General features: G+C 40.7%; 1 protein-coding gene across 2 annotated transcripts in view; it reads left to right on the top strand.

Annotated features, from left to right (window-relative positions):
- PRICKLE1 (prickle planar cell polarity protein 1) overlaps positions 1-19,404 on the top strand; it is a 91,022-nt gene extending 71,618 nt beyond the window's left edge. For both annotated transcript variants that reach the window (XM_073652027.1, XM_073652028.1), the window contains exons 2-8: positions 12,427-12,602; positions 13,566-13,679; positions 14,082-14,219; positions 14,803-15,006; positions 15,151-15,337; positions 15,741-16,610; positions 17,512-19,404. In XM_073652027.1, the coding sequence (XP_073508128.1) occupies positions 12,477-12,602; positions 13,566-13,679; positions 14,082-14,219; positions 14,803-15,006; positions 15,151-15,337; positions 15,741-16,610; positions 17,512-18,374 (2,502 nt within the window). In that variant the 5' untranslated portion in view covers positions 12,427-12,476 and the 3' untranslated portion in view covers positions 18,375-19,404. The remainder of the gene's footprint in view (positions 1-12,426; positions 12,603-13,565; positions 13,680-14,081; positions 14,220-14,802; positions 15,007-15,150; positions 15,338-15,740; positions 16,611-17,511) is intronic.
- The last annotated feature ends 1,532 nt before the right edge of the window (positions 19,405-20,936 follow it).

Here is a 20,936-nt window from a genome sequence, read left to right as displayed (position 1 = left end):
CCAAATGCAACAGTGTTGACCATTATAAGGTTGATATAAAATAGATTTATGGAATGCTCCACTCTTGGATATGTTCATACGCATTTAAATAATGTCCTAAGATTTGCATAGATGTGATTTAACCTGTAATGGAGGTAGATGGCTTCTTGGGTAGTAGCAAGTGTGGAAAAATTGGTCTTTAGCCACCTTGACTGAGTAAGTCAAACACATTACTTAAGTTGGTTTGTTTTGAACTATGTTTAGTAACAAAAGACCCCAATACACATTAGACTACAGTTGGCAACACCCGCTAATATGGGGTACTTCCTAACTGCCTGACAGATAATGTTGGGGAAGGAAGGATGTATCCTTCCTTTTGAATTTGGCTATCTTTTTCTCTATGGAGATAATCCGCTGCCAAATGAGTCTGACAGCAGCTGTTATAAGGCTATGTGCCCACGATGCAGAAATGAAGCAGAAAATTTCTGCAGCATTTCTGCATCTCCCTGGCAGAAAAAAACGCATGCAGATTGTGCATGCGTTTTTCCTGCAGAATACATGCGGGTTCACATGCGTTTCCGCATGCAGATTGACAAGCACTTTCCAGGCGATAGCATCACTTGGAAAGTGCTTGACAACTAGGTCACACTGTATATATCCATGCAAACAGCATGGATTTATACAGTGTGAACCGTAAAAATTAAAACAAATAAAGCTATACTCACCCCCGAGGCCCCGGTGTGTGCAGCAGCGCTGCTTCCTGGCTGGTTCCCGGCTGCCGGCATATCGCGAGACAGAGCGGTGAAGGGCCTGCGGTCACATGACTGTGACGTCACCGAAGGTCCTTCAGCGCTGCTGGCATTCAGAGAGAAGACGCCGGACAGGTGAGTATAAACTTTATTTGTTATTTTATTATTTTTTTACAGGTACAATGGTACCCAGGTCTGGATGAGAGTCTCCTCTCCTCCAGAACTGGGTACCATCCACACATAGAGACGCATAGAAGCCGCTTGTAAAAATGTACAGTCGCGGTTTCTGTGCGTCTCAATGCAAGTCAATGGCGGGAGTTCCGCTGCACTTCCGCAAAATATGATATGCTGCGGATTTTTGTACGTTGCATAAACGCTGCGGAAAAATCCGCAGCATGTGCATAGAACATGCGGAATCCCTTTGGGGACCATGGGGTGCGGATTACCTAGCGTTTTACAAGCGTTTCCGCTGCGGAAATTCCGCAGCATAAACTCTTGAAAAACGCTACGTGGGCACACAGCCTAAGAAATAGAAGTTCCACTATTGTTCGTCCAATGACCGCTACCTGATGTGTATGGTGGCATTAAGCCATGCCCATTTAAATTGATATTGGCTGTTACAGTTGTTTGAAGCAGCCATATGTGTTAACTCCAGAAGTAACATAATAGAAAAATGAAAGCTCTTTCAAAGAACGATCATTTACATATCGTCTGAAAATGTAAAATATGGCCAACTTCATTACCAAAAATTACAGGACGTCGTCAATTTGGCTTAAACGATCGTACATTGTTTAATTCCACCCAAGAGAGCATATTTTTGGTTTCCGCTCACTTTAGTACAATGTGTATAGTGCACCTATTGTAACCTTTCTGGCTAGAATTTAAAGGGGTTGCCCACTGCTAGAACAACCCCTTCTCAATCTGAGTGTTTTCCCATTAAAATAAAAACACGTATACTCATGTGGGGTGGTGGCGCCGTTCCAGCGGTGTCTGCACTTGCGTTCTTGGGACTCACGTGAGCTTATGTCACGTGAGCCAAGTGCCCAATCAGCGGCAAGAGTATCCTTCTTACTCTTGTGTATGTTTAACTTTTTTACATTACATTTTTAAAATCTTGTTGAAATATGTTTGAAATTACATTTGGAACATTCATCTTGCGTATATCTTGGTAGCAAACAATATATGCTACCTATATAGGTCTCTATATGGCAAATGAATGCCCAAAAAGCAGTCTCTTTGCCAGATGTTTATCAGTTTTTGACAGCTCCATTGAAAGTTCTGAATATCGTAGACTGTTGTGATGTTACAGCTTTGTAAACACGCATACACTGGTACATCAATGTTATGACTAAAGCTCGAGGTTTGCATGTCACTTTTTTGTAGTTTTATTGGTTTATTTGTGAGACCTTTACCATAGGTAAATATGGGAGCTTGTAATGCATACATGATTAGTATTCTATTAACCTTTTAACGGTTCCGGTGTAAGATACATAGACCTCCGTGAATAGGGTTATTATAGGAAATGCCTAAATAATCCCTGTTCCCATAAAACAACATACATATGCATGTTGTCCGTTCCTTACAGCTTCAGTGGTGCGAAGTGTTTTGTGATGTGTTTTTTTGCCTGGATTACTGAAGCCGCATTTGATTTTACAAGGCTGAGCACTGTAAATTATTGGATGCTAGAAACCACCAGCAGAGTCCTTCTGTGTTGTTGACTTATGTCCAGAAAAGCCAGTCCAGGAAGTCTGCAGAAGGAATGGCACTCAATCATTCCCCTTCATGGCTGGCCAGGAAAGTAAACATTCTCTATATCGCTAATCATAGACCATCCTAGACATAATGCGGCCATTCATCCTAAACGAGAAAATTCTTATCGTAATTACAGGTGTAAAATGCTTTCCATCCATTTGTTAGTGATGAAAACATTATTCTGTTTACGTAATAGATTTTCTTTTATAGAAATCACTCGTTCCAAATTGTTTCCCCGCCTGCTGTTAATAGAACAAGATGGTGATCTAGAAGAGAACTGATGTACATTAGGATAAAATGCAGCAGTGGCATGTAAATGCGCTCACAGCAATGACTCACATCTGTATATAAAGCTGCCTGGCAGGTGCTCTGTAGTTGTATATCACAGAACACAGGAAGCATCGACACGCTGAACGGCAGAACAGTCCAGGAAACACGGAGAGGGTATGAAGAACAAAAAAGATAGGACTTCAGCATATCCTGACATTTTAAACATAGGGCCATTTTAGTTCTCATTTCTTCTTTACCAGCAGTGGAAATCTTCGCGTTCTGCACTAGACATAGCACAGTATATCAGTATTTTCTGCACTGTTCCTGTGAGTGCTGCAGTTTCCTACAAGTTTACTTAACTTTTTAATTTTGAAACAATCAATCCTTGAAAGATTAGTCTTCCACCATTGCTTTCACGGCTCTCACAATCTTATTTCGGAGACAAAGGCAGACTGCTAAACATAATGAAGACAATGAACTGTCCAAATGATGGACAATGGCGATCTCTGACCATTGACAATAACCATGCATTTGAGACAGATGACAATCACTGCTCACAGCGAGTGGAGATATCTCAAGAATTACAATGGACTATGATCAAATCAGCTGGGTCTTTTCTTCATGTTACCTAACCTTTTATATAGAGTAATGCCTCTAATCGTATCTGGTCTACACAACTACTTACTGGGTTCATTCCGGGCAATTCTTCTCTGTGTGCAAAGTATTAGGCAACAAACACTAGTTACTTTAGAAAAATGATATAGTTGTATACTGTCTCTTCAGCCATTGGGGGAACATTCCTATATATTGCCCCCTTCTGTCAGCTGGTGTAAACTCGAGGCTGTGAGGGTAATATTAGCTCATCATCTGGTTTTACTAAGATACATGGGGTTTTATTTCATTATTTCTAATCATATCTTGTCCCAGCGAGTACCAGGGTATTGTGGTTTATATTTTGTGGATTGCACATGCAAAATCAATTGCTTGGTAGAAATGTACCTTAGGACTCATGTTGCTTCCACACTGCATTCATGCACCCATTCAGTAGCTCCGTCGGGGCTTACCTCCGAACCCTCCACAAAGCTGTATTCTAGTGCCGACGGAGTTATAGACTATAATGGTGCCGACAGAGCGAATGTGCGCACTCACGTGTATGCTGTAAATGGACACTCAGATGCAGTCTACTACCCCAGGACCACTGAACGGGTACCTGAACGCAGTGTGAAATCACCCTTAGACGTCAGTGATTTTTCTTGTAAAGAAACTGGACCGATTTTCATGAGTAGTTTGCATCTGCTTTTCATCATTGACGAAACAATGTGTCAGTTTCTATCACCAGTGTTTCATCAATGATTTGCTCATATAAAAATAAATAAATTGCAAACTTCTCCTATCCATTTCAATATTTTAAACAGATTTCAAACTGATGGCACTATGTGCAGTCAGTGATTTTTCACGTATCAGTAGATTTGTATGTGTAATTTTAATCCAGGACTCGTATCAAACAGGCCTGTGTCTAATCTTTAATCTTTTTTTTTTGTGAACACTTTGGCCACAAAAAGCCACTTGAAAAGATCCATGGATTATAATGGGTATGTGTTATGGTCATAAAAAAATATAGAACACCTATGTAAGGAAAAAAAAAAAAAAAAAAAAAATTGTCTACATTTTTGTCTTGAAATTATGAAAAAGCTACCACTATCAGTTTACCTTGACTGGTACTAGTACAATAAATTGTTGATGTTTGTAATAGTGCTAATTACTGAGTTTTGTGCTTGCATGCATGCATACTCATCTGGACATGAACTACATTAATTTGGCCGCAATTCCTACAACGGAAGATCATTGTTTGGCTATGTTCATATTTCTGTCTTAGTTCTGTCCGTTTGCTTTTTTTTTCCCTTGGACAGCACACTGACCCATAGTATCATTCCTACATACACACATTTTAAAAACGGGTCCGTGTCTCTGATCCATGAGACGCGGAGCTTGTTCTATTCTTCCCCATTTTGTGTATCAGATTTAGGCATACTTGTAAAGCAGATGACGCACTAAAAATATACTTTATAATTTAATTCCAAGTTTAAAATTTCACTAAATTCTGGTACAAACAACTCCTGATCAGGTTAAATTACTCACTTCACTGTAAAGTAATGCTAAAGCATAGTAGTATTAAAGGTGTTTTATGGCCGTAGACTACAAGTCTTCAGTCACTCTATTCTTCAGTGTAGGTGCTGGGAGCAGCGGGTGCGTGACCGTAGGTATACAATTTGCCTACATGCGGTCATGTGCCAACTAGACTTGCGCAGCCTCGCTCAATGCAAGTGTATTAATCGAGGCTGGGCATGTCTAGTCGGAATGTGACCGGAAGTATGTAAATCGCTTACTTGCGACCACATGACCGCCTGCTCCCGGCCCCAGAAAATCATCCCAGCGTGCAGTGCGCATGTTGTGAGGATTCACAAGTTTGCAGTCACCTGGTGACTGCAGACTAGTAGCCTAAAGCCAGACAAACCCTTAAAGAGGTTGTCCACTACTTTTACATTGGCCAGAGCTGATCAGCTGTTATCGGTGTCGGTGGCCGCCAGCCGAAAGGGCTCACTTGCCAATCTGTTCCGTCTACTTGTGGCCACCACAGGGTACTACACATCCACCTCCTTTTGATTTGAATAGGAGGAGGATGTGCAGTACCAAGCCTTGGCCGCTACAAGTAAGTGGAACAGCTCGGCAAGTGAGCACTTCTGGCTGGTGGCGCTAGACACCAATAACAGCTGATCGGCGGGGGGGGGACAACACCCCATCACAGAATCTTGTACCTATAGCCTGTAATAAAATATTTTTCAAGAAAGGCATCCAGGCCCTTCTTGAATTTTAGTAGTGAATCAACCATTACAGCATCATATGGCAGAGCGTTCCATAGTCTCACTGCTCTTACGGTAAAGAGTCTGCGTCTGTGATTATGATGAAACCTTCTTTCCTCTAGACTAGGGATGCTTAACTCAAACACACAGAGGGCCAAAATGAAAAACTTGGACAAAGTCGCAGGCCTACCAGTATACAGTATAATGTGCCCCACACAGTCCTCCATACAGTATAATGTGCCCCACACAGTCCTCCATACAGTATAATGTGCCCCACACAGTCCTCCATACAGTATAATGGCCCCACGTAGTCCTCCATACAGTATAATGGCCCCACGTAGTCCCCCATACAGAATAATGGCCCCACGTAGTCCCCCATACAGAATAATGGCCCCACGTAGTCCCCCATACAGTATAATGGGCCCCACATAGTCCTCCATACAGAATAATGGGCCCCACATAGTCCTCCATACAGAATAATGGCCCCACGTAGTCCTCCATACAGAATAATGGGCCCCACGTAGTCCTCCATACAGAATAATGGGCCCCACATAGTCCTCCATACAGAATAATGGGCCCCACATAGTCCTCCATACAGAATAATGGGCCCCACATAGTCCTCCATACAGTGTAATGGGCCCCACACAGTCCTCCATACAGTGTAATGGGCCCCACACAGTCCTCCATACAGTGTAATGGGCCCCACATAGTTCTTACAGAATAATGGGCCCCTTATAGTCCTCCATACAGAATAATGGGCCCCACACAGTCCTCCATACAGTGTAATGGGCCCCACACAGTCCTCCATACAGTGTAATGGGCCCCACACAGTCCTCCATACTGTGTAATGGGCCCCACGCAGTCCTCTATACAGTGTAATGGGCCCCACGCAGTCCTCTATACAGTGTAATGGGCCCCACGCAGTCCTCTATACAGTGTAATGGGCCCCACGCAGTCCTCTATACAGTGTAATGGGCCCCACGCAGTCCTCTATACTGTGTAATGGGCCCCACGCAGTCCTCTATACAGTGTAATGGGCCCCACGCAGTCCTCTATACAGTGTAATGGGCCCCACGCAGTCCTCTATACAGTGTAATGGGCCCCACGCAGTCCTCTATACAGTGTAATGGGCCCCACGCAGTCCTCTATACAGTGTAATGGGCCCCACACAGTCCTCCATACTGTGTAATGGGCCCCACACAGTCCTCCATACTGTGTAATGGGCCCCACGCAGTCCTCTATACAGTGTAATGGGCCCCACGCAGTCCTCTATACAGTGTAATGGGCCCCACGCAGTCCTCTATACAGTGTAATGGGCCCCACGCAGTCCTCTATACAGTGTAATGGGCCCCACGCAGTCCTCTATACAGTGTAATGGGCCCCACGCAGTCCTCTATACAGTGTAATGGGCCCCACGCAGTCCTCTATACAGTGTAATGGGCCCCACGCAGTCCTCTATACAGTGTAATGGGCCCCACGCAGTCCTCTATACAGTGTAATGGGCCCCACGCAGTCCTCTATACAGTGTAATGGGCCCCACGCAGTCCTCTATACAGTGTAATGGGCCCCACGCAGTCCTCTATACAGTGTAATGGGCCCCACGCAGTCCTCTATACAGTGTAATGGGCCCCACGCAGTCCTCTATACAGTGTAATGGGCCCCACGCAGTCCTCTATACAGTGTAATGGGCCCCACGCAGTCCTCCATACAGTGTAATGGGCCCCACGCAGTCCTCCATACAGTGTAATGGGCCCCACACAGTCCTCCATACAGTGTAATGGGCCCCACATAGGGGTGGTGTTTCTGGTGTTGCGGGCCAAATGTGTGAATGTGCCTAAAACCATGAGATTCAGTCCTCAAGGTTACACAAATTCCAGATTGCATTGTATACATCTTCCTCTCAATGCTTCAGTGTGTTTTGCTGGAGGTTGAAGTGTCAGAGGTAACTGTGTGTAAATGGATTAAATTGGTTAAAAACTAAATCTATTGCTTGAGTTGCCACACTTTGTGGACAGCTATTGTTGAACAAATCCTCTTAAGTGATTAGTTTTTATTTCTTTATGGAGGGTAAGTGGGAATTGTAGATTTAAAACTATAAATGACACCGATCGCAATCAGCCCTGAAACTGATGTTAATGGCAAAACTTGGCTGCCTGCACCTAATTAGTTGTACATACTGTGCAGTGTCCACATTGGGCAGCAGGAAAACTACGCTCTCATGCATGTCTGTTTGCAGAGAGCCACCTGGGGTGATCCCCAGAGCAGGCACTGTAAGGTTTTTTCTTTTTTTGCTTTTGATATACTGGGAGTGGGCAAAGTTCTTATGTATGGGCCTTAAGTAAAGGAAGCTGGGATTGCTGGTGACGGTCTGATTCTGTGTTGTTGGAATTTTGGGTAATCAAAGGGATGAATGGGGGGGGTTGGGCTGGTGACTGCATGAATAAGTAAAGGGGCTGGCCCTTTTAAGTACAGGTAGGGTATGACTTGCAGTGCTCAAACACTCAGAATGGAAAGTCACATCAAGTTGTATGTATAGGTGCCTTTTGAAACTTCTCCAAAGGATTTGTTGGGTGTCCTATAAATCACTGGAACAATTCTGCTACCTAACCACTGAAGAGGTAATGTCCAATGGCATCGCTATAGGTATTTTTTAATAGTTTGCTTATTCATTATATGCTTTTTAGTACATATTTTTTTGTTAACCCATGTTTTTGATGATTTTATTTTTTGTTACAATATTTAATATGTGGCAGTAAATCATTGGAACTGATAGCTGAGTATTTTGTATTATCCTGTGGCCTGCAGATTACAAACCTGTTTTCATGGCACTGTAGTTATTTTTTTCATGCTACCTGGAGCTCAGACACTTAATCTCATGGCTTTATGTAAGTGAGGTTAATTGGATGTTGATGGCTGAACCATGAAGCTGTAGGCAAAGAGGGGTCAGGTCTGCTCAAGTTCCTCAGTTCTAGATGACATACAAGATGGCCCCACATTTGATCCCTTTTATGGAACAAACGTTGCATTTGTATGTAGCATGTGCACGTTTGTTGTCAGCTGGCCTGTCTGATCTGCAGGTGGTCTGGCTGCGCTTTAAATTTCAGCAGTGTATTCATGGGAATGCTGGGCTTCCTGATACATGCCCCTGTTTAATCTGGCCACACAAAAGAATATTTCGAAAGGTTCAGCCTAGCTGGTGAGTGTTGAAGACCCAGCAATTGATTGATCCATAAAGATGTGTGTTTATGCTATCAGATTTCCTCAGTCATGTATATGTGGTATAGATTTTTCCCATACATTTTTTGTTTGTACCATAAACCTTATGTAACGTTTTAATTTGTGGGTGCCCTCTTCCTGGAAATCTGTTTCAATGGGTCCCTTAATATAAAAGACAATAGAGTGTTGTGCAGTTCAGCAGGTGACAGTGTGAGATGTAAATATCCGAGTACATTGGCTAGTCTGCTTCTGTTTCCCAAAGGTCATGACAGGACAAAAACAGGGAATCCCAAAAACAGGGAATGATGGCTACTAACAGTTTTATTGTTACTAGCTTAACTACTTGTTTTAGTTCTAAATCAATCTGTGTGTTGCCCCTCCTCTTCCCTAGCGTCAGGACTTCTTGATCGCCGCTCACCCTTTTGAAGTGGATGATTTACTACAAGTTATTAGAGTACTAATCTTTTATTATACAACTTAATGGTGACTGGCCTCAATGTGAATTAAAGATTCATCAGTAAATGGGGGTGTGGGACAATAGCATTGGCTTATATTGGCCTTTTATATGGTTTGTCCTTCACATCCTTCTGTTTCGGACATCTGTCTCTAAAAAAGGTAAAAATTCTGTTTTGCGGTGGATGGAGAGAGAAAGGGGGTCAATGTAATGGAAATGTATAGCATAGGCTCATCATGCTTTTTTTTCCATCACTTGGTAAAGCATCACAAGTTTTCACATGAACTGAAATACTTGCCGAGGGTAGTGCTAACAACTGGTACAAATGGCTTTCCATACTGTCATTCTGGCTAATAAGAAGAACCCAGTTGTCTGAAATATTAGTCAGGGTCTTCATATTCTGATATTGTCAGGATTATAGGCATCTTCATAGTATATCAACAAGCTCCACTATTTTGTGATTCTTGATGTCTTGGTAGTATGTGCCAACTTGATCTATCCCTTCCCACTAGGGGCTTAACTATAGTGGGTTGCCATTGCATTGGGGCCCTGGAGCCAAGGGGGGGGGCCCCCGAGAGGTTTCAGTTACCAATATGAGGAGACCAGTACTATTAAAGTTGGCTGGGGGCCCTGCTGAAGATTATGCATTGGGGGCCCAGTGGTTACAAATTAAGGCACTGCTTCCCACCCTACTGGAAACTTTAATATCATCCCCAACATCTCAGTAAAGGTGGCGGATTAACCCCTAGTGGTGTTACTGGTATTCAGAAAATGCTGGCATACACTTAAAGCAGATTATTTATTCTTTGCAGTTTTTGACTTAAAATAGCCTTATATCAGGATTAGTTTTTACAGCTGCTGTGCTGGTTTGTACATGCTGCCTGCTTCTGACATGTCCAGCAGTCTACCACTTCCTTTGAAGAACACATACAACTGTAAAAGCATTCACTTGTATGCCTGCTTGAGCACCCCCAACCCTGCTCAACAATTACTCAGTGTATGGGGTTCCTGTAAAGTTTTCAATTCACAGCCAGTCCTGTAGGGTCATTTTCTTGTCTGTGGAGCTTTGTGTGAGATTATTGAATTTTTATTAGATAATTCACTGTGATAGAAAGTGAGTCCGCCTGTCATAAATGGGGCATTCTGGGATTTCCAGGGTGTTTTTTTTGTTGTTGTTTTTTAACTAACAAAAATGAATTGTCCTAGTATTTTACAATGGTATTTGCAAATATTCCACAACTCAGTTCAACTCCATTTAATTTGTGACAGAATAACTGAATATTACCACATCCAGTAGAGAGAATAATACAATTCTACTACTTTATGGATAACTACCCACAAAATTAATTAGTTTAACATATTCCGCTTTTCCACCCCATCCAGTAATGTGTGAAAAGCACAGTATGTATGATCTTTTTCAGCATACTTTACTAATATCTGCTTTGGAGATGATTTAGCTTGTTCAATGTAGAATGACTAAACCCCCTTTACTGTGAATTATCTAAATTTTAAATATTTTTTTGACATCCCATAGCTGTAGAGAAAACCTAAAATAAAAATATGCCGTTAAACTACCAAACTTTCCAATGTTTTTCTACTCATCTGGAGAATAATTTGAATATGCCTATTGCATCATGAATGTGCGGTGTAGTCTTTAAGATGTCTGCGCGAAAGCCTTGACCTGCAAGAGCAGCTGTGGAGACAACTCTGCCATTATACGTGTGTGACAGGGTCTGTACTGTATGCAGATGCTAATATTTCAGTCTGGTTAGACCATCATGTTTCCTATGGATAAGACCTTCTTTATAACAGCTCCTGAGGCCGCGAACATTACACAGTTGAGCTTTACTGCCTTTGCCAAGGTGATGTCTCCACCGGTGAATCCGCCAGAAATCTGAATTGGCTCAGTAAAAAAAACAACATATTTTCATATAATAAAATGTTCATACTCTTTGCTTTGGTTCCCATCCCACCCATACAGTGACTCTGTATTCTTTATAGTTTTAAGCAGGTTTACACGGTTTCCAAATGTAAATTATACTGTGAGTCATTGCGTTCTGGAAGTTCACAATAAGGACTTTCACTTTTTTTTTCTTTATGAATCTTCATGATTTTAACCTTGTTTTTTTTATTCTGTAGCCAAATGTATTAGAGATTTTTACATTCCCAAATTTTAGTGGTTCTAAGAAACGAATCTGGTTCTGCTGTAATAAAAGTAGATGCCAATAATTGGTAGTTATAAACCCCATATAGTGTGGCTACTTATAGTTCTGTGCATGGTATTTTTTTATGCCACCTGTAACTATATATTGGATATGACTGGCATTGATAGGATAATCTGGGTTACAAAGGCAGTTTCCTTCATTGGACCTTTTTATATGCCAAAAGTCTAGTACTTGAAATGTTAGGCACACACTTAAAGATGACCATTGATATAGGGGGTTAGAGACCTTAGTGGCATTGTAAGCATTACAAGTGGTGTGCAGAAGTGACTTGTGAACAGTTGCTTGGTGTGAATAGTTGAACTGCACCTGTTTGTTTAATTGTTAGTAGTGGAAAGAGCAGCACAGCATTCCGGTATAATCCAGGGTCAAAAGGTTATAATCCCTGTAGGGAGAAACTGTAGCTTGCTTTGTTGGCCTGCTCTCAATTTTATCCTAATCTCTGATAAATTCCAGTATGTCCTGTATTAACATCTTTGTATAAGATACAGTTCAAGTAATGTCATGCTGGCCAATAAACCATGTACAACTGCATTATACACGATTACCTGCCAGGGGACATTTGTATAAATGGTTAAATAAATGTATTTTATTACAACTTTATGTTGTTCTGCTTTTTCCATGAAAGCCTAGTTCTCTGACCTGTAAAATTTCCCACCCATGAACCTGTGAGAAAATGATTCGCTGATGTTGCAAATGAACTTTCCAGACCACGGAGGTCCCCTCTTCAGAGGTGACATCTGAGGAACTGGCTTTTGGTGCCTTGAATGGCATGTATTCATTTCAAAGTTGGCCTCTTGACATCACTGCATGGATATAGATTTTCTTCTAAACTAAATACACTGTAAAACATTATCTCAGCATGACATTCTTTAGATTTAATTTAACAATGTGTTGACTTTTTGTCTCATTTTCTTCCTTAGAGCAATTAATGACTGAAACATCCTGAAATAGAAGATTCTAATATCTGCCTATGGCGATGGAGCAGAAAGTCTGCAAGCTCACTTATGGGTGTCAGCGGAGCTCCACATCAGATGACGATTCTGGATGTGCTATGGAGGAGTACACTTGGGTTCCCCCGGGCCTTCGTCCTGAACAGGTAAGAGCACATAGCTGTCCTTGCATGGTTGGATTACATGTGTCTCTTCTATATTTACTATTACTTTATTAGACATTTAACATGCTCATAGATAGATCTATCTATCATTAAAGAGTACGTTATTATATATTATAATGTGTCTCATTGCTGCTCAGCCATATTGTTCTCCCATATTATGGTGCATTTACTTCTTGAACTTGTGATTCCAGACAGTAGCAAAACTTCTAAATGAAGAAAAAGCTCATGGGCCAGTAGTGTTACGACCTGACTTAAAGCACATAAGCCTTATCTGGCGTAGTATTTGGGAAAGGATGTAGTTAAACTGCCTTTTTAGAGTAGAACCTGGCATCTGGCTAAAACATGTTTGGATTTGACCCCTCCCGTGAAGTTGACTTCAGGTCCTCTGGAAAAAGCTCAGATGGAAGCAATGAAAGCTGTGGCTTGGGATGAACCTACCAGCAGGAGTTGACAAAGCTTCTTTTGTCTCACCAATGTGTAAAATGCAAGAAGCAAATTAAACCTGTTTATGGAGGCTGTTTTCTAGATGGCTTCTCACGTTATGCAAAGTAATTGTAGGTAGAGATGTTGGAATTTCTATGGACTTGTTGACTAGTGGTAGAGGAGGTGGGTATAATAGCCGCATTAAATGTGTATAATTTATGGTATCCCCCTAGTAGTCACTGCAACTTGCATTCCAGAAAAGCAATTCCGCAGCTGGGTGCAAACTGCCAGTCTATTGGTGCTGAGTTGGCTCATCTGGTGCTCATTATCACATAAGCCTAAAGCTGTCTCAATCCTAATGTCGCATTGTTTGTTTTTCTTGGCCAATTCACCTCCATTTTACCTTGTCTTTAATGCGTCTGAAATACAAAGAAGCCCATTGTATGTGACTAATATTAATGTCTTCTAAACAATATTGTTCTTTGTGTTGGTCTGTATAAACTGTTTTGGTTTACTCTGCAGGTTCAGTTATATTTTGCCTGTTTGCCTGAAGAAAAAGTCCCCTATGTGAACAGTGCAGGTGAGAAGTATCGCATCAAGCAGCTACTGTATCAGCTCCCGCCACATGATAATGAGGTAAGACTACAAAAGTTTTCTACATTTCCTTGCTGTAAAATGCTTAAAAGACTTTGATTTAGTTAATGACTCTTGGCTAATCAATATTGAAAGAATTTACATATGGAAGTTGCATTGCAGCTTCCTTCAGGCGTTACAGTATTGTTGTGTATTCTGTTAAATTTTAGTTTTTTATAGTCCTATTTCCCTTCAAATGCTAGAATGTTAATAGATTGAATGACTTGTTTAGCTCTGATTTCTACCATTTTATAGCCACATGCCAATTTCTTCAATGTGGATCGTTGTATTCCTTGAGGAGCCAAGTAGTTTGGTTACTCATCTATAGAATGTGTCAGTCAAGTGTCAAATAATCTCCAAGGCTGCAAATGTGAAGTATTGACAACAAATGGTTTCTTCCCATAGGTACGTTATTGCCAGTCATTAAGTGAAGAAGAAAAGAAGGAACTGATCTTGTTCAGTACCCAGCGTAAAAAGGAAGCCCTCGGGAGAGGCAATATTAAAATCTTATCAAGGGTTGTGATGCATGCTGTCTGTGAGCAGGTAATTGCCAGAGCCCACATTTTGTTATTTTTGCAGTGCAGAAAATATTAGAAAACAATATAAAATTGGTGCAGCATTTTCCCTCCATGATATTAGTCATATTCTGACCAGATTGCAGGCAGCACATCTGTAAGAGCCTTCCAGTGATGTCACTACAGTAGTATCTCTCCACTGCAGCAAGGCTCATATAGGGATTGCCTCCAGCTAGTCTGCTTGTGTACTTGCACATCTTTTGTGCCTGTGCAGACTTGTGTTTTCTCCATGGGAGAAGTGTCAAATTGTAGCCAGATGGCTAACTTTATTAAAACCACATTCAAATAATGAAAACCAGCTTAAGTGGTTCTTTAAAGATCTACTTGAAATCAGCAGTATTTTTCTTGGTTTAGAATCCGTTTATGGTTAGGGATTATTAGACTTTTCTCCCTTTTAGATTTTAAATGGGTGTTTAAATTCCTGTGTAAGTTTTATGTCAGAAGTAGTATTTTTCCTTTTAATGTGAGCAGCATGACATGTGCCAACTTTCTATCAGCATGGTATAGACTCTTTGAATGTATTTTTACACAATTATTTTCTTTTTCTCTAGTGCGGCGAGAAGATTAATGGAGGTGAAATAGCAATTTTTGTTTCGAGAGCTGGTCCAGGGGTATGCTGGCACCCATCATGTTTCGCATGTTCCACGTGTAACGAGCTACTGGTCGATCTAATATACTTCTACCAAGATGGAAAAATACACTGTGGCCGGCACCACGCTGAACTACTTAAACCAAGATGCTCAGCGTGTGATGAGGTATAGAACACTTAGCGCAAAAAATATGACCTTTTTTGTGTTAGATCTGTCTGATTACTGTTTTTAGTTTACTCAAATAGGAGCAATTAGGAGGAAGTTCCAGTATAAATTACTGAAATTACTTCATATATTCTGTTTTTGTAGATTATATTTGCTGATGAGTGCACCGAAGCTGAGGGGCGTCACTGGCATATGAAACATTTTTGTTGCTATGAGTGTGAAATAGTGCTTGGAGGACAGAGATATATCATGAAAGATGGTCGTCCCTTCTGCTGTAGCTGTTTTGAATCCCATTATGCCGAATACTGTGAATCCTGTGGAGAACATATAGGTATTGTGAAACTTTTGTTGGAATCTCACTGTAATGCATTGTGATGCGTGATGAGGAGTTCAAAGGGCGTACTAGATTGAAATACATCAAATGCATCCCCTTTAGTTTCGCTGATTTAGAGAATTGTAATTAAGGAAGCAAAACCCAAACACTGTAAAAGAAATACACAATAGTATGCAAATTATTTTCAGTACACTTTTTTTTTTTTTTTTTAGGTTAGTACTTTTTTTTTTTTTTTTTTTTTTTTTTAAAGCGCGTAGAACCCAATGCACAGGACACAGATTTATTAGTTATTATTTAAGTAACTTGGATATAACCACAACTTAACCGTGCTGTTCTCAGTACTAGTTTAGGACAAGAGCAGAATATGATATTCACCGGCATTTGTATATTCATCTTCCAGGTGTTGACCATGCCCAAATGACCTATGATGGCCAGCACTGGCATGCAACAGAGTGCTGTTTTTCTTGTGCACAGTGCAAAATTTCCTTACTTGGATGCCCCTTTCTGCCAAAAAAGGGCCGAATCTATTGCTCTAAAACCTGTAGCTTGGGAGAAGATGTCCATGCTTCTGATTCTTCTGACTCGGCATTTCAATCTGCCAGGTCTAGAGAGTCGAGAAGAAGCGTCAGAATGGGAAAGAGCAGCAGATCTGCAGATCAATGTAGACAATCACTCTTGCTGTCTCCAGCATTAAATTACAAGTTCCCTGGACTGTCTGGCAACGCTGATGATACCCTTTCTCGTAAGATTGATGACCTCAGCTTATCAAGGCAAGGTGCCAGTTTTGATAATAATGATTTTTGGAAAGGAAGAGATGAGCAGGAGACTCCAGAGGATCATGAAGAATGGGCTGAGCACGACGACTACATGACTCAATTACTTATAAAGTTTGGCGAGAAAGGACTCTTCCAGCAGCCTGTCGAAGATAATCGATCTGGTGAACAATGGATGTCGGAAAATGTAAAAATCTGCAGTGACTTGAAACAAAGTGGGCGCAATCAGAGCTTGGCAAGTAAAAAGTATCAGACTGATATGTACTGGGCACAATCACAAGATGGTCTTGGAGACTCTGCTTACGGGAGCCACCCAGGGCCGGCAAGCAGCAGAAAGATACAAGAGTTGGACTTGGATCATAGAACATCTGGTTACAACAAACATGACAACATACCATGGTATAAAGACTCCTTGGAATGTTTGTCTGATGATATGAAGCCACAGCTGGAAAACATATGCAACTCGATGGATTCATTAGCATTGTCCAATATAACAGGTATGTCATTTTATATTTCACGTGTACAGATTTTGTTTACATTTTGGTTAAGAGCATCCAGGATCCAATGATGTTACTAGTGCATATGTACACTATAAACTACAAACTAAGAAAAAGCAGAAAGTAATTGCAGTTTTCTCCAAGGAAAGTGACTGGACAATTTTGGCTTTTAAATTAATTAACATTTAGATGAATTTATCTTGATTGTATGGCTTTATGATTTATTTATTTTTAAATATCTTTGATCATGATTATGTGCAGTTAAAGAGAGCCGTTCAGCAGGTTTTTAGACTCCAAAGTAACATCATAATCTAATGGTATAGAAGTAATTACATATACTTTACTGTGATAAATCCGTGTCTCCGCTGTCTCGTAATGTACTCCCAGAGGCGCCATCCATATGCACATGCACAGCCACCGGGAATGATTGCGCTTGTACGAGATCTCAGGCATGGAAGCGGGTCACAGAGACTGATCTCACGCAGGCGCCATCTTTCCTGAGGGCAACACCTATACAAATAAATAGTCTGGCTTTTGCAACGCCATCAGGACGTTACTGCATATCCATCTTCCCTTGGGAATGACCCTGCCTACGTGCAATTTCACCTGGGGGAGCAGGTCAGAGAAGAGTGACCTGTCAGTCACTGGCAGGATGGAGTGTGGGTGAAAAGCTATAAGTGCAGGCTATACCCTTGCACTTGTGAGCTCATTTGCATAATAATTTGATTGCAAGACAAAGGTGACACGGTTTTTTAATGTAAAGGGATGGAAGTAATCACTTTGGGGGGTGTAAAAGCCAGCTGACAGGTTCCCTTTAAAGAAATTTCACTTTGTGGACAGAGGGTAACATGCAAATTTTATATAGTGTAATTACTTTGGACTAATATATTCTTTTCCCTAGGAGCTTCTATTGATGGAGAAGGTAAACCACGCCCTTCACACTTCTCTTATCCAAATTTTCAAGAATTGGACACAAGGGATTGTGAGAAAATGAGCAACATGGGAACTCTTAATTCTTCTATGCTGAACAGGAGTTCTGAATCTTTAAAAAGTCTAAGCTTGGAAATTTGCCAGGAAAAGCCACTTCCAGAAGAAAAACCTGTTCAAATGTCTGCCCTGAGAAGGTCAAAGTCACAAACAAGACCACAAGTCAAATTTTCAGATGACGTAATTGATAATGGAGATTACAGCAGCGTTGAAATCAGACAGCCTCCGATGAGTGAGAGAAGTCGGAGAAGGGTATATAATTTTGAGGAACGCAATGAGAGGCCTCGTCATCATCATCGGCGTAGGAAAAGCAGGAAATCTCGCTCTGAAAATGCACTTCATCTTGCAGCAGACCAAAAAGTACCAGCACGAGAGAAACCTAGATGTTACACTTCAGAGGATTATGACAGAGTCTTTCAGAACAAATCCCCTCAAGAGCTTCAGGCGTACATTCAAAACAGTGAACTATTTGGACAGTATACAAATGCTGCTTCAGACTATGGATTGCAAAGCCAAATCATGGATAAGTTTTTTGGTCTTTATGGTGAAGACGATGACTCTTGGTGTTCAACCTGTTCCTCATCCTCCTCTGACTCGGAAGAGGAGGGATACTTTCTTGGACAGCCTATTCCTCAGCCACGACCACAAAGATATCAGTATTTTACAGATGACTTGCCTAGTCCCACGTCTGCACTATCCAGTAGTCATTTTGGCCAAAGGACCACTAAATCCAAAAAGAAGAAGGGACACAAAGGCAAAAACTGCATTATTTCGTAAGACTTGTGAGCATCTTAGTTTCATTCCTGTGAAGACAATGTATTGACATTCTCAATCCACAGAAACGGTTTCCTTTTATAGTTCTGCTATTTGCTGAAATGTCGTCTTTTTTTTTTTTTTTTTAAATATATATTAAATGCTTTGCCTTGTTAAACCAAAAATACAGGCCGGCAGGTGTTTGCAATGTGTAATTGCTATTGAAGGTTTGTGTGTTGCAGATTATTTACTTAGATGATCACAGGTTTACAGTTCAGGTTTGCTTTGTTTTCTTGCTTTGCACACAATACTGAAGTTAAAATGTAGACACTGCACCATATGCTTAGCAGCCACTGGTATAAATACATCAAACTTGCTCTGGAATCCATTTTTTAAGGCAAAAATCGGTGGTTTATAACAGTACGATTTGTAACTTAAAGGGGTCACTTACTTTTGAATCTGATGTTTACCCTTGAATAAGGCTTGTTTGCTCCTAACAGTTAGCAGTTTGCACTCCTAAATCGGACCTGTGTGATCATCAATGAGTGCTTTTGTGCCAGGTGACCCATAAAGCAGAAGCAGAACTTGTAAGCATTGTCTGAAGCCTTGAAAGCCACCCCGAGTGTAGAGTATTTAGATGCAAGTTATTTATAATGTTGTTTAAACACGTTTAGCCCTAATTTAACTGTGCATATAATAAGTGTATATATTGTATATGTCAAATGTAGAACATGTTATTTTTTATATTAATTCTCTGCAAGGTTTCATTGAATTGGTGTCTAACAGAAAAGTTGTGATTTTGTATTTGCTTTCTCAATATGATCTTGCAATTACAAAAGGTTTAGAAAGCAAACCCCAACAGTATTTAGTAACTGTTTCTTTATATTTACCACCCCCTATCCTGAATAATTTGGCCCTATATGTGGCACTGCTGTGGTGTATATTCTTTAACACCCATGTAACCTATAGGTTTTATTTATAGATCTAGCAGAAAGGACTTATTGGAGAGGAAATAGTTTGTGTCTCGGATGTATGTTTTTAGATACTATAAATCACTTGTTTGATATTTCTAAAAGACTGACACATTTTGTGAATAAAAAAAAATCTAGAAAATGTTGCATTTGTGTTATTTATTTTGCATCAATAAGGAAGACACAGGAGAATTCAGCTCTTGTTACCAGTGGACCCTATCCTAGTGACGCACTTTTCACACTATAAGGACTCGTACTCATTTGAGAGAAAAACGGACTATTGCAATCCGATAAAAAATCGGATTGCACTCTGATCAATGTTAATCTGAGTTACAGCTCATCTGTGATTTATTTTTTTTTTATCAGCTGAAATCGGACTGAAAAAAAAATCGCAGCATGCTGCGTATCTCGGGCGAGCCTCGCCAATGCAAGTCAATGGGTGGGAGAAGAAAAAAAAGGACTGCATACGACCATCCGTATGCCATACGATTTTTACGGATACATTATCATTTTGTAGCGTAGAACTCTAAATGGTCTTGTAAATGATTGTAGAATAACAGTTGCAGAGAAAAAAAAACGCATTGCATACGGATGCTAGGTGTGAAAAAGAGCATTGTCCTCGCATGAAACTCGCCCGATTTTTCAGTCCAGATATCGGAACATTTTTTTTCACACGTGTATGAGCCCTAAAGCTCAATCCAAAGAGTCGGATCCAGCAACGCAGAATATATAAACTTATTATTCTTTCATAAAATCTTTTCACATAAAGCAGGAACAGGTTTAAAATGTATGTTTTACAAAAAGCAGAGGAAAAAAAATGCTTTGCTTCTAAAAAGTGTACAGAAAAAAATACTGTGAAGAAAGCTGGCCATAGACATTATGGGCCCGATTCATCAACGCTTTTGCAGCAGAATTGTGGCATAAAAAGCTTTGAAAAGTCATAAATATCTGTGCTAATCCTGATCTAAGGCTTTAAGCTTTTAGTGGTGATGAATCTGAATCTGAGGAGCACTTTATGTACATGCTCAGTAGTGACCAGTGCTGTGGATTTGGAGTCGGAAGCCAGGGAAATCGAAGAGTCTGAGTCGATGGTTTGGCTTACCGACTGCACAGCCCTGCCTATAAGGCTGTTGTCTTTGGGTAAGGAGATTCATGGCCGGTCCTTACTCGGACTGTAAAACACATGTGTTTAAAAAATTATCTAATAAGAATTTTCCTGAGAGCATACAGGTGGGATAGTTGAAGTTGGATGAACGCTTTAAGTTGTAACTTCCAGGATATCTTGACTCTGAAATTGTATTGTAGGAAATGATTATGTATAAAGCATCTTTTACCTACATTAAAGGGTAAATCTACTATTTGTTTCTATCTTTAATACGTATCACTGGTAATATGTAGAAGTAGGGAAAGTTGCTTTGAGAGATGGTTCACGCCACCATTTTAAGGCTATATTTTCTTGTCCATATTGCTGACCCGACCATTTAGGTCTATGTTGCAGTTAGCCCACCTGCGGTTGTTGTGATGCGAACTAAGAATTGAAACCATAATCTGACCAAAAATTGCGGCCAATTCACAATGACTGTTTTGCAGTTCTAAGTCTGTGCACATTGAATTT

The sequence above is a fragment of the Phyllobates terribilis genome, unplaced genomic scaffold (genome assembly GCF_046119375.1).
Source record: "Phyllobates terribilis strain yellow unplaced genomic scaffold, ASM4611937v1 Scaffold_11__3_contigs__length_659146591, whole genome shotgun sequence".
Lineage (NCBI taxonomy): Eukaryota > Metazoa > Chordata > Amphibia > Anura > Dendrobatidae > Phyllobates > Phyllobates terribilis.
This window is presented reverse-complemented; position numbering and strand designations above follow the sequence as displayed.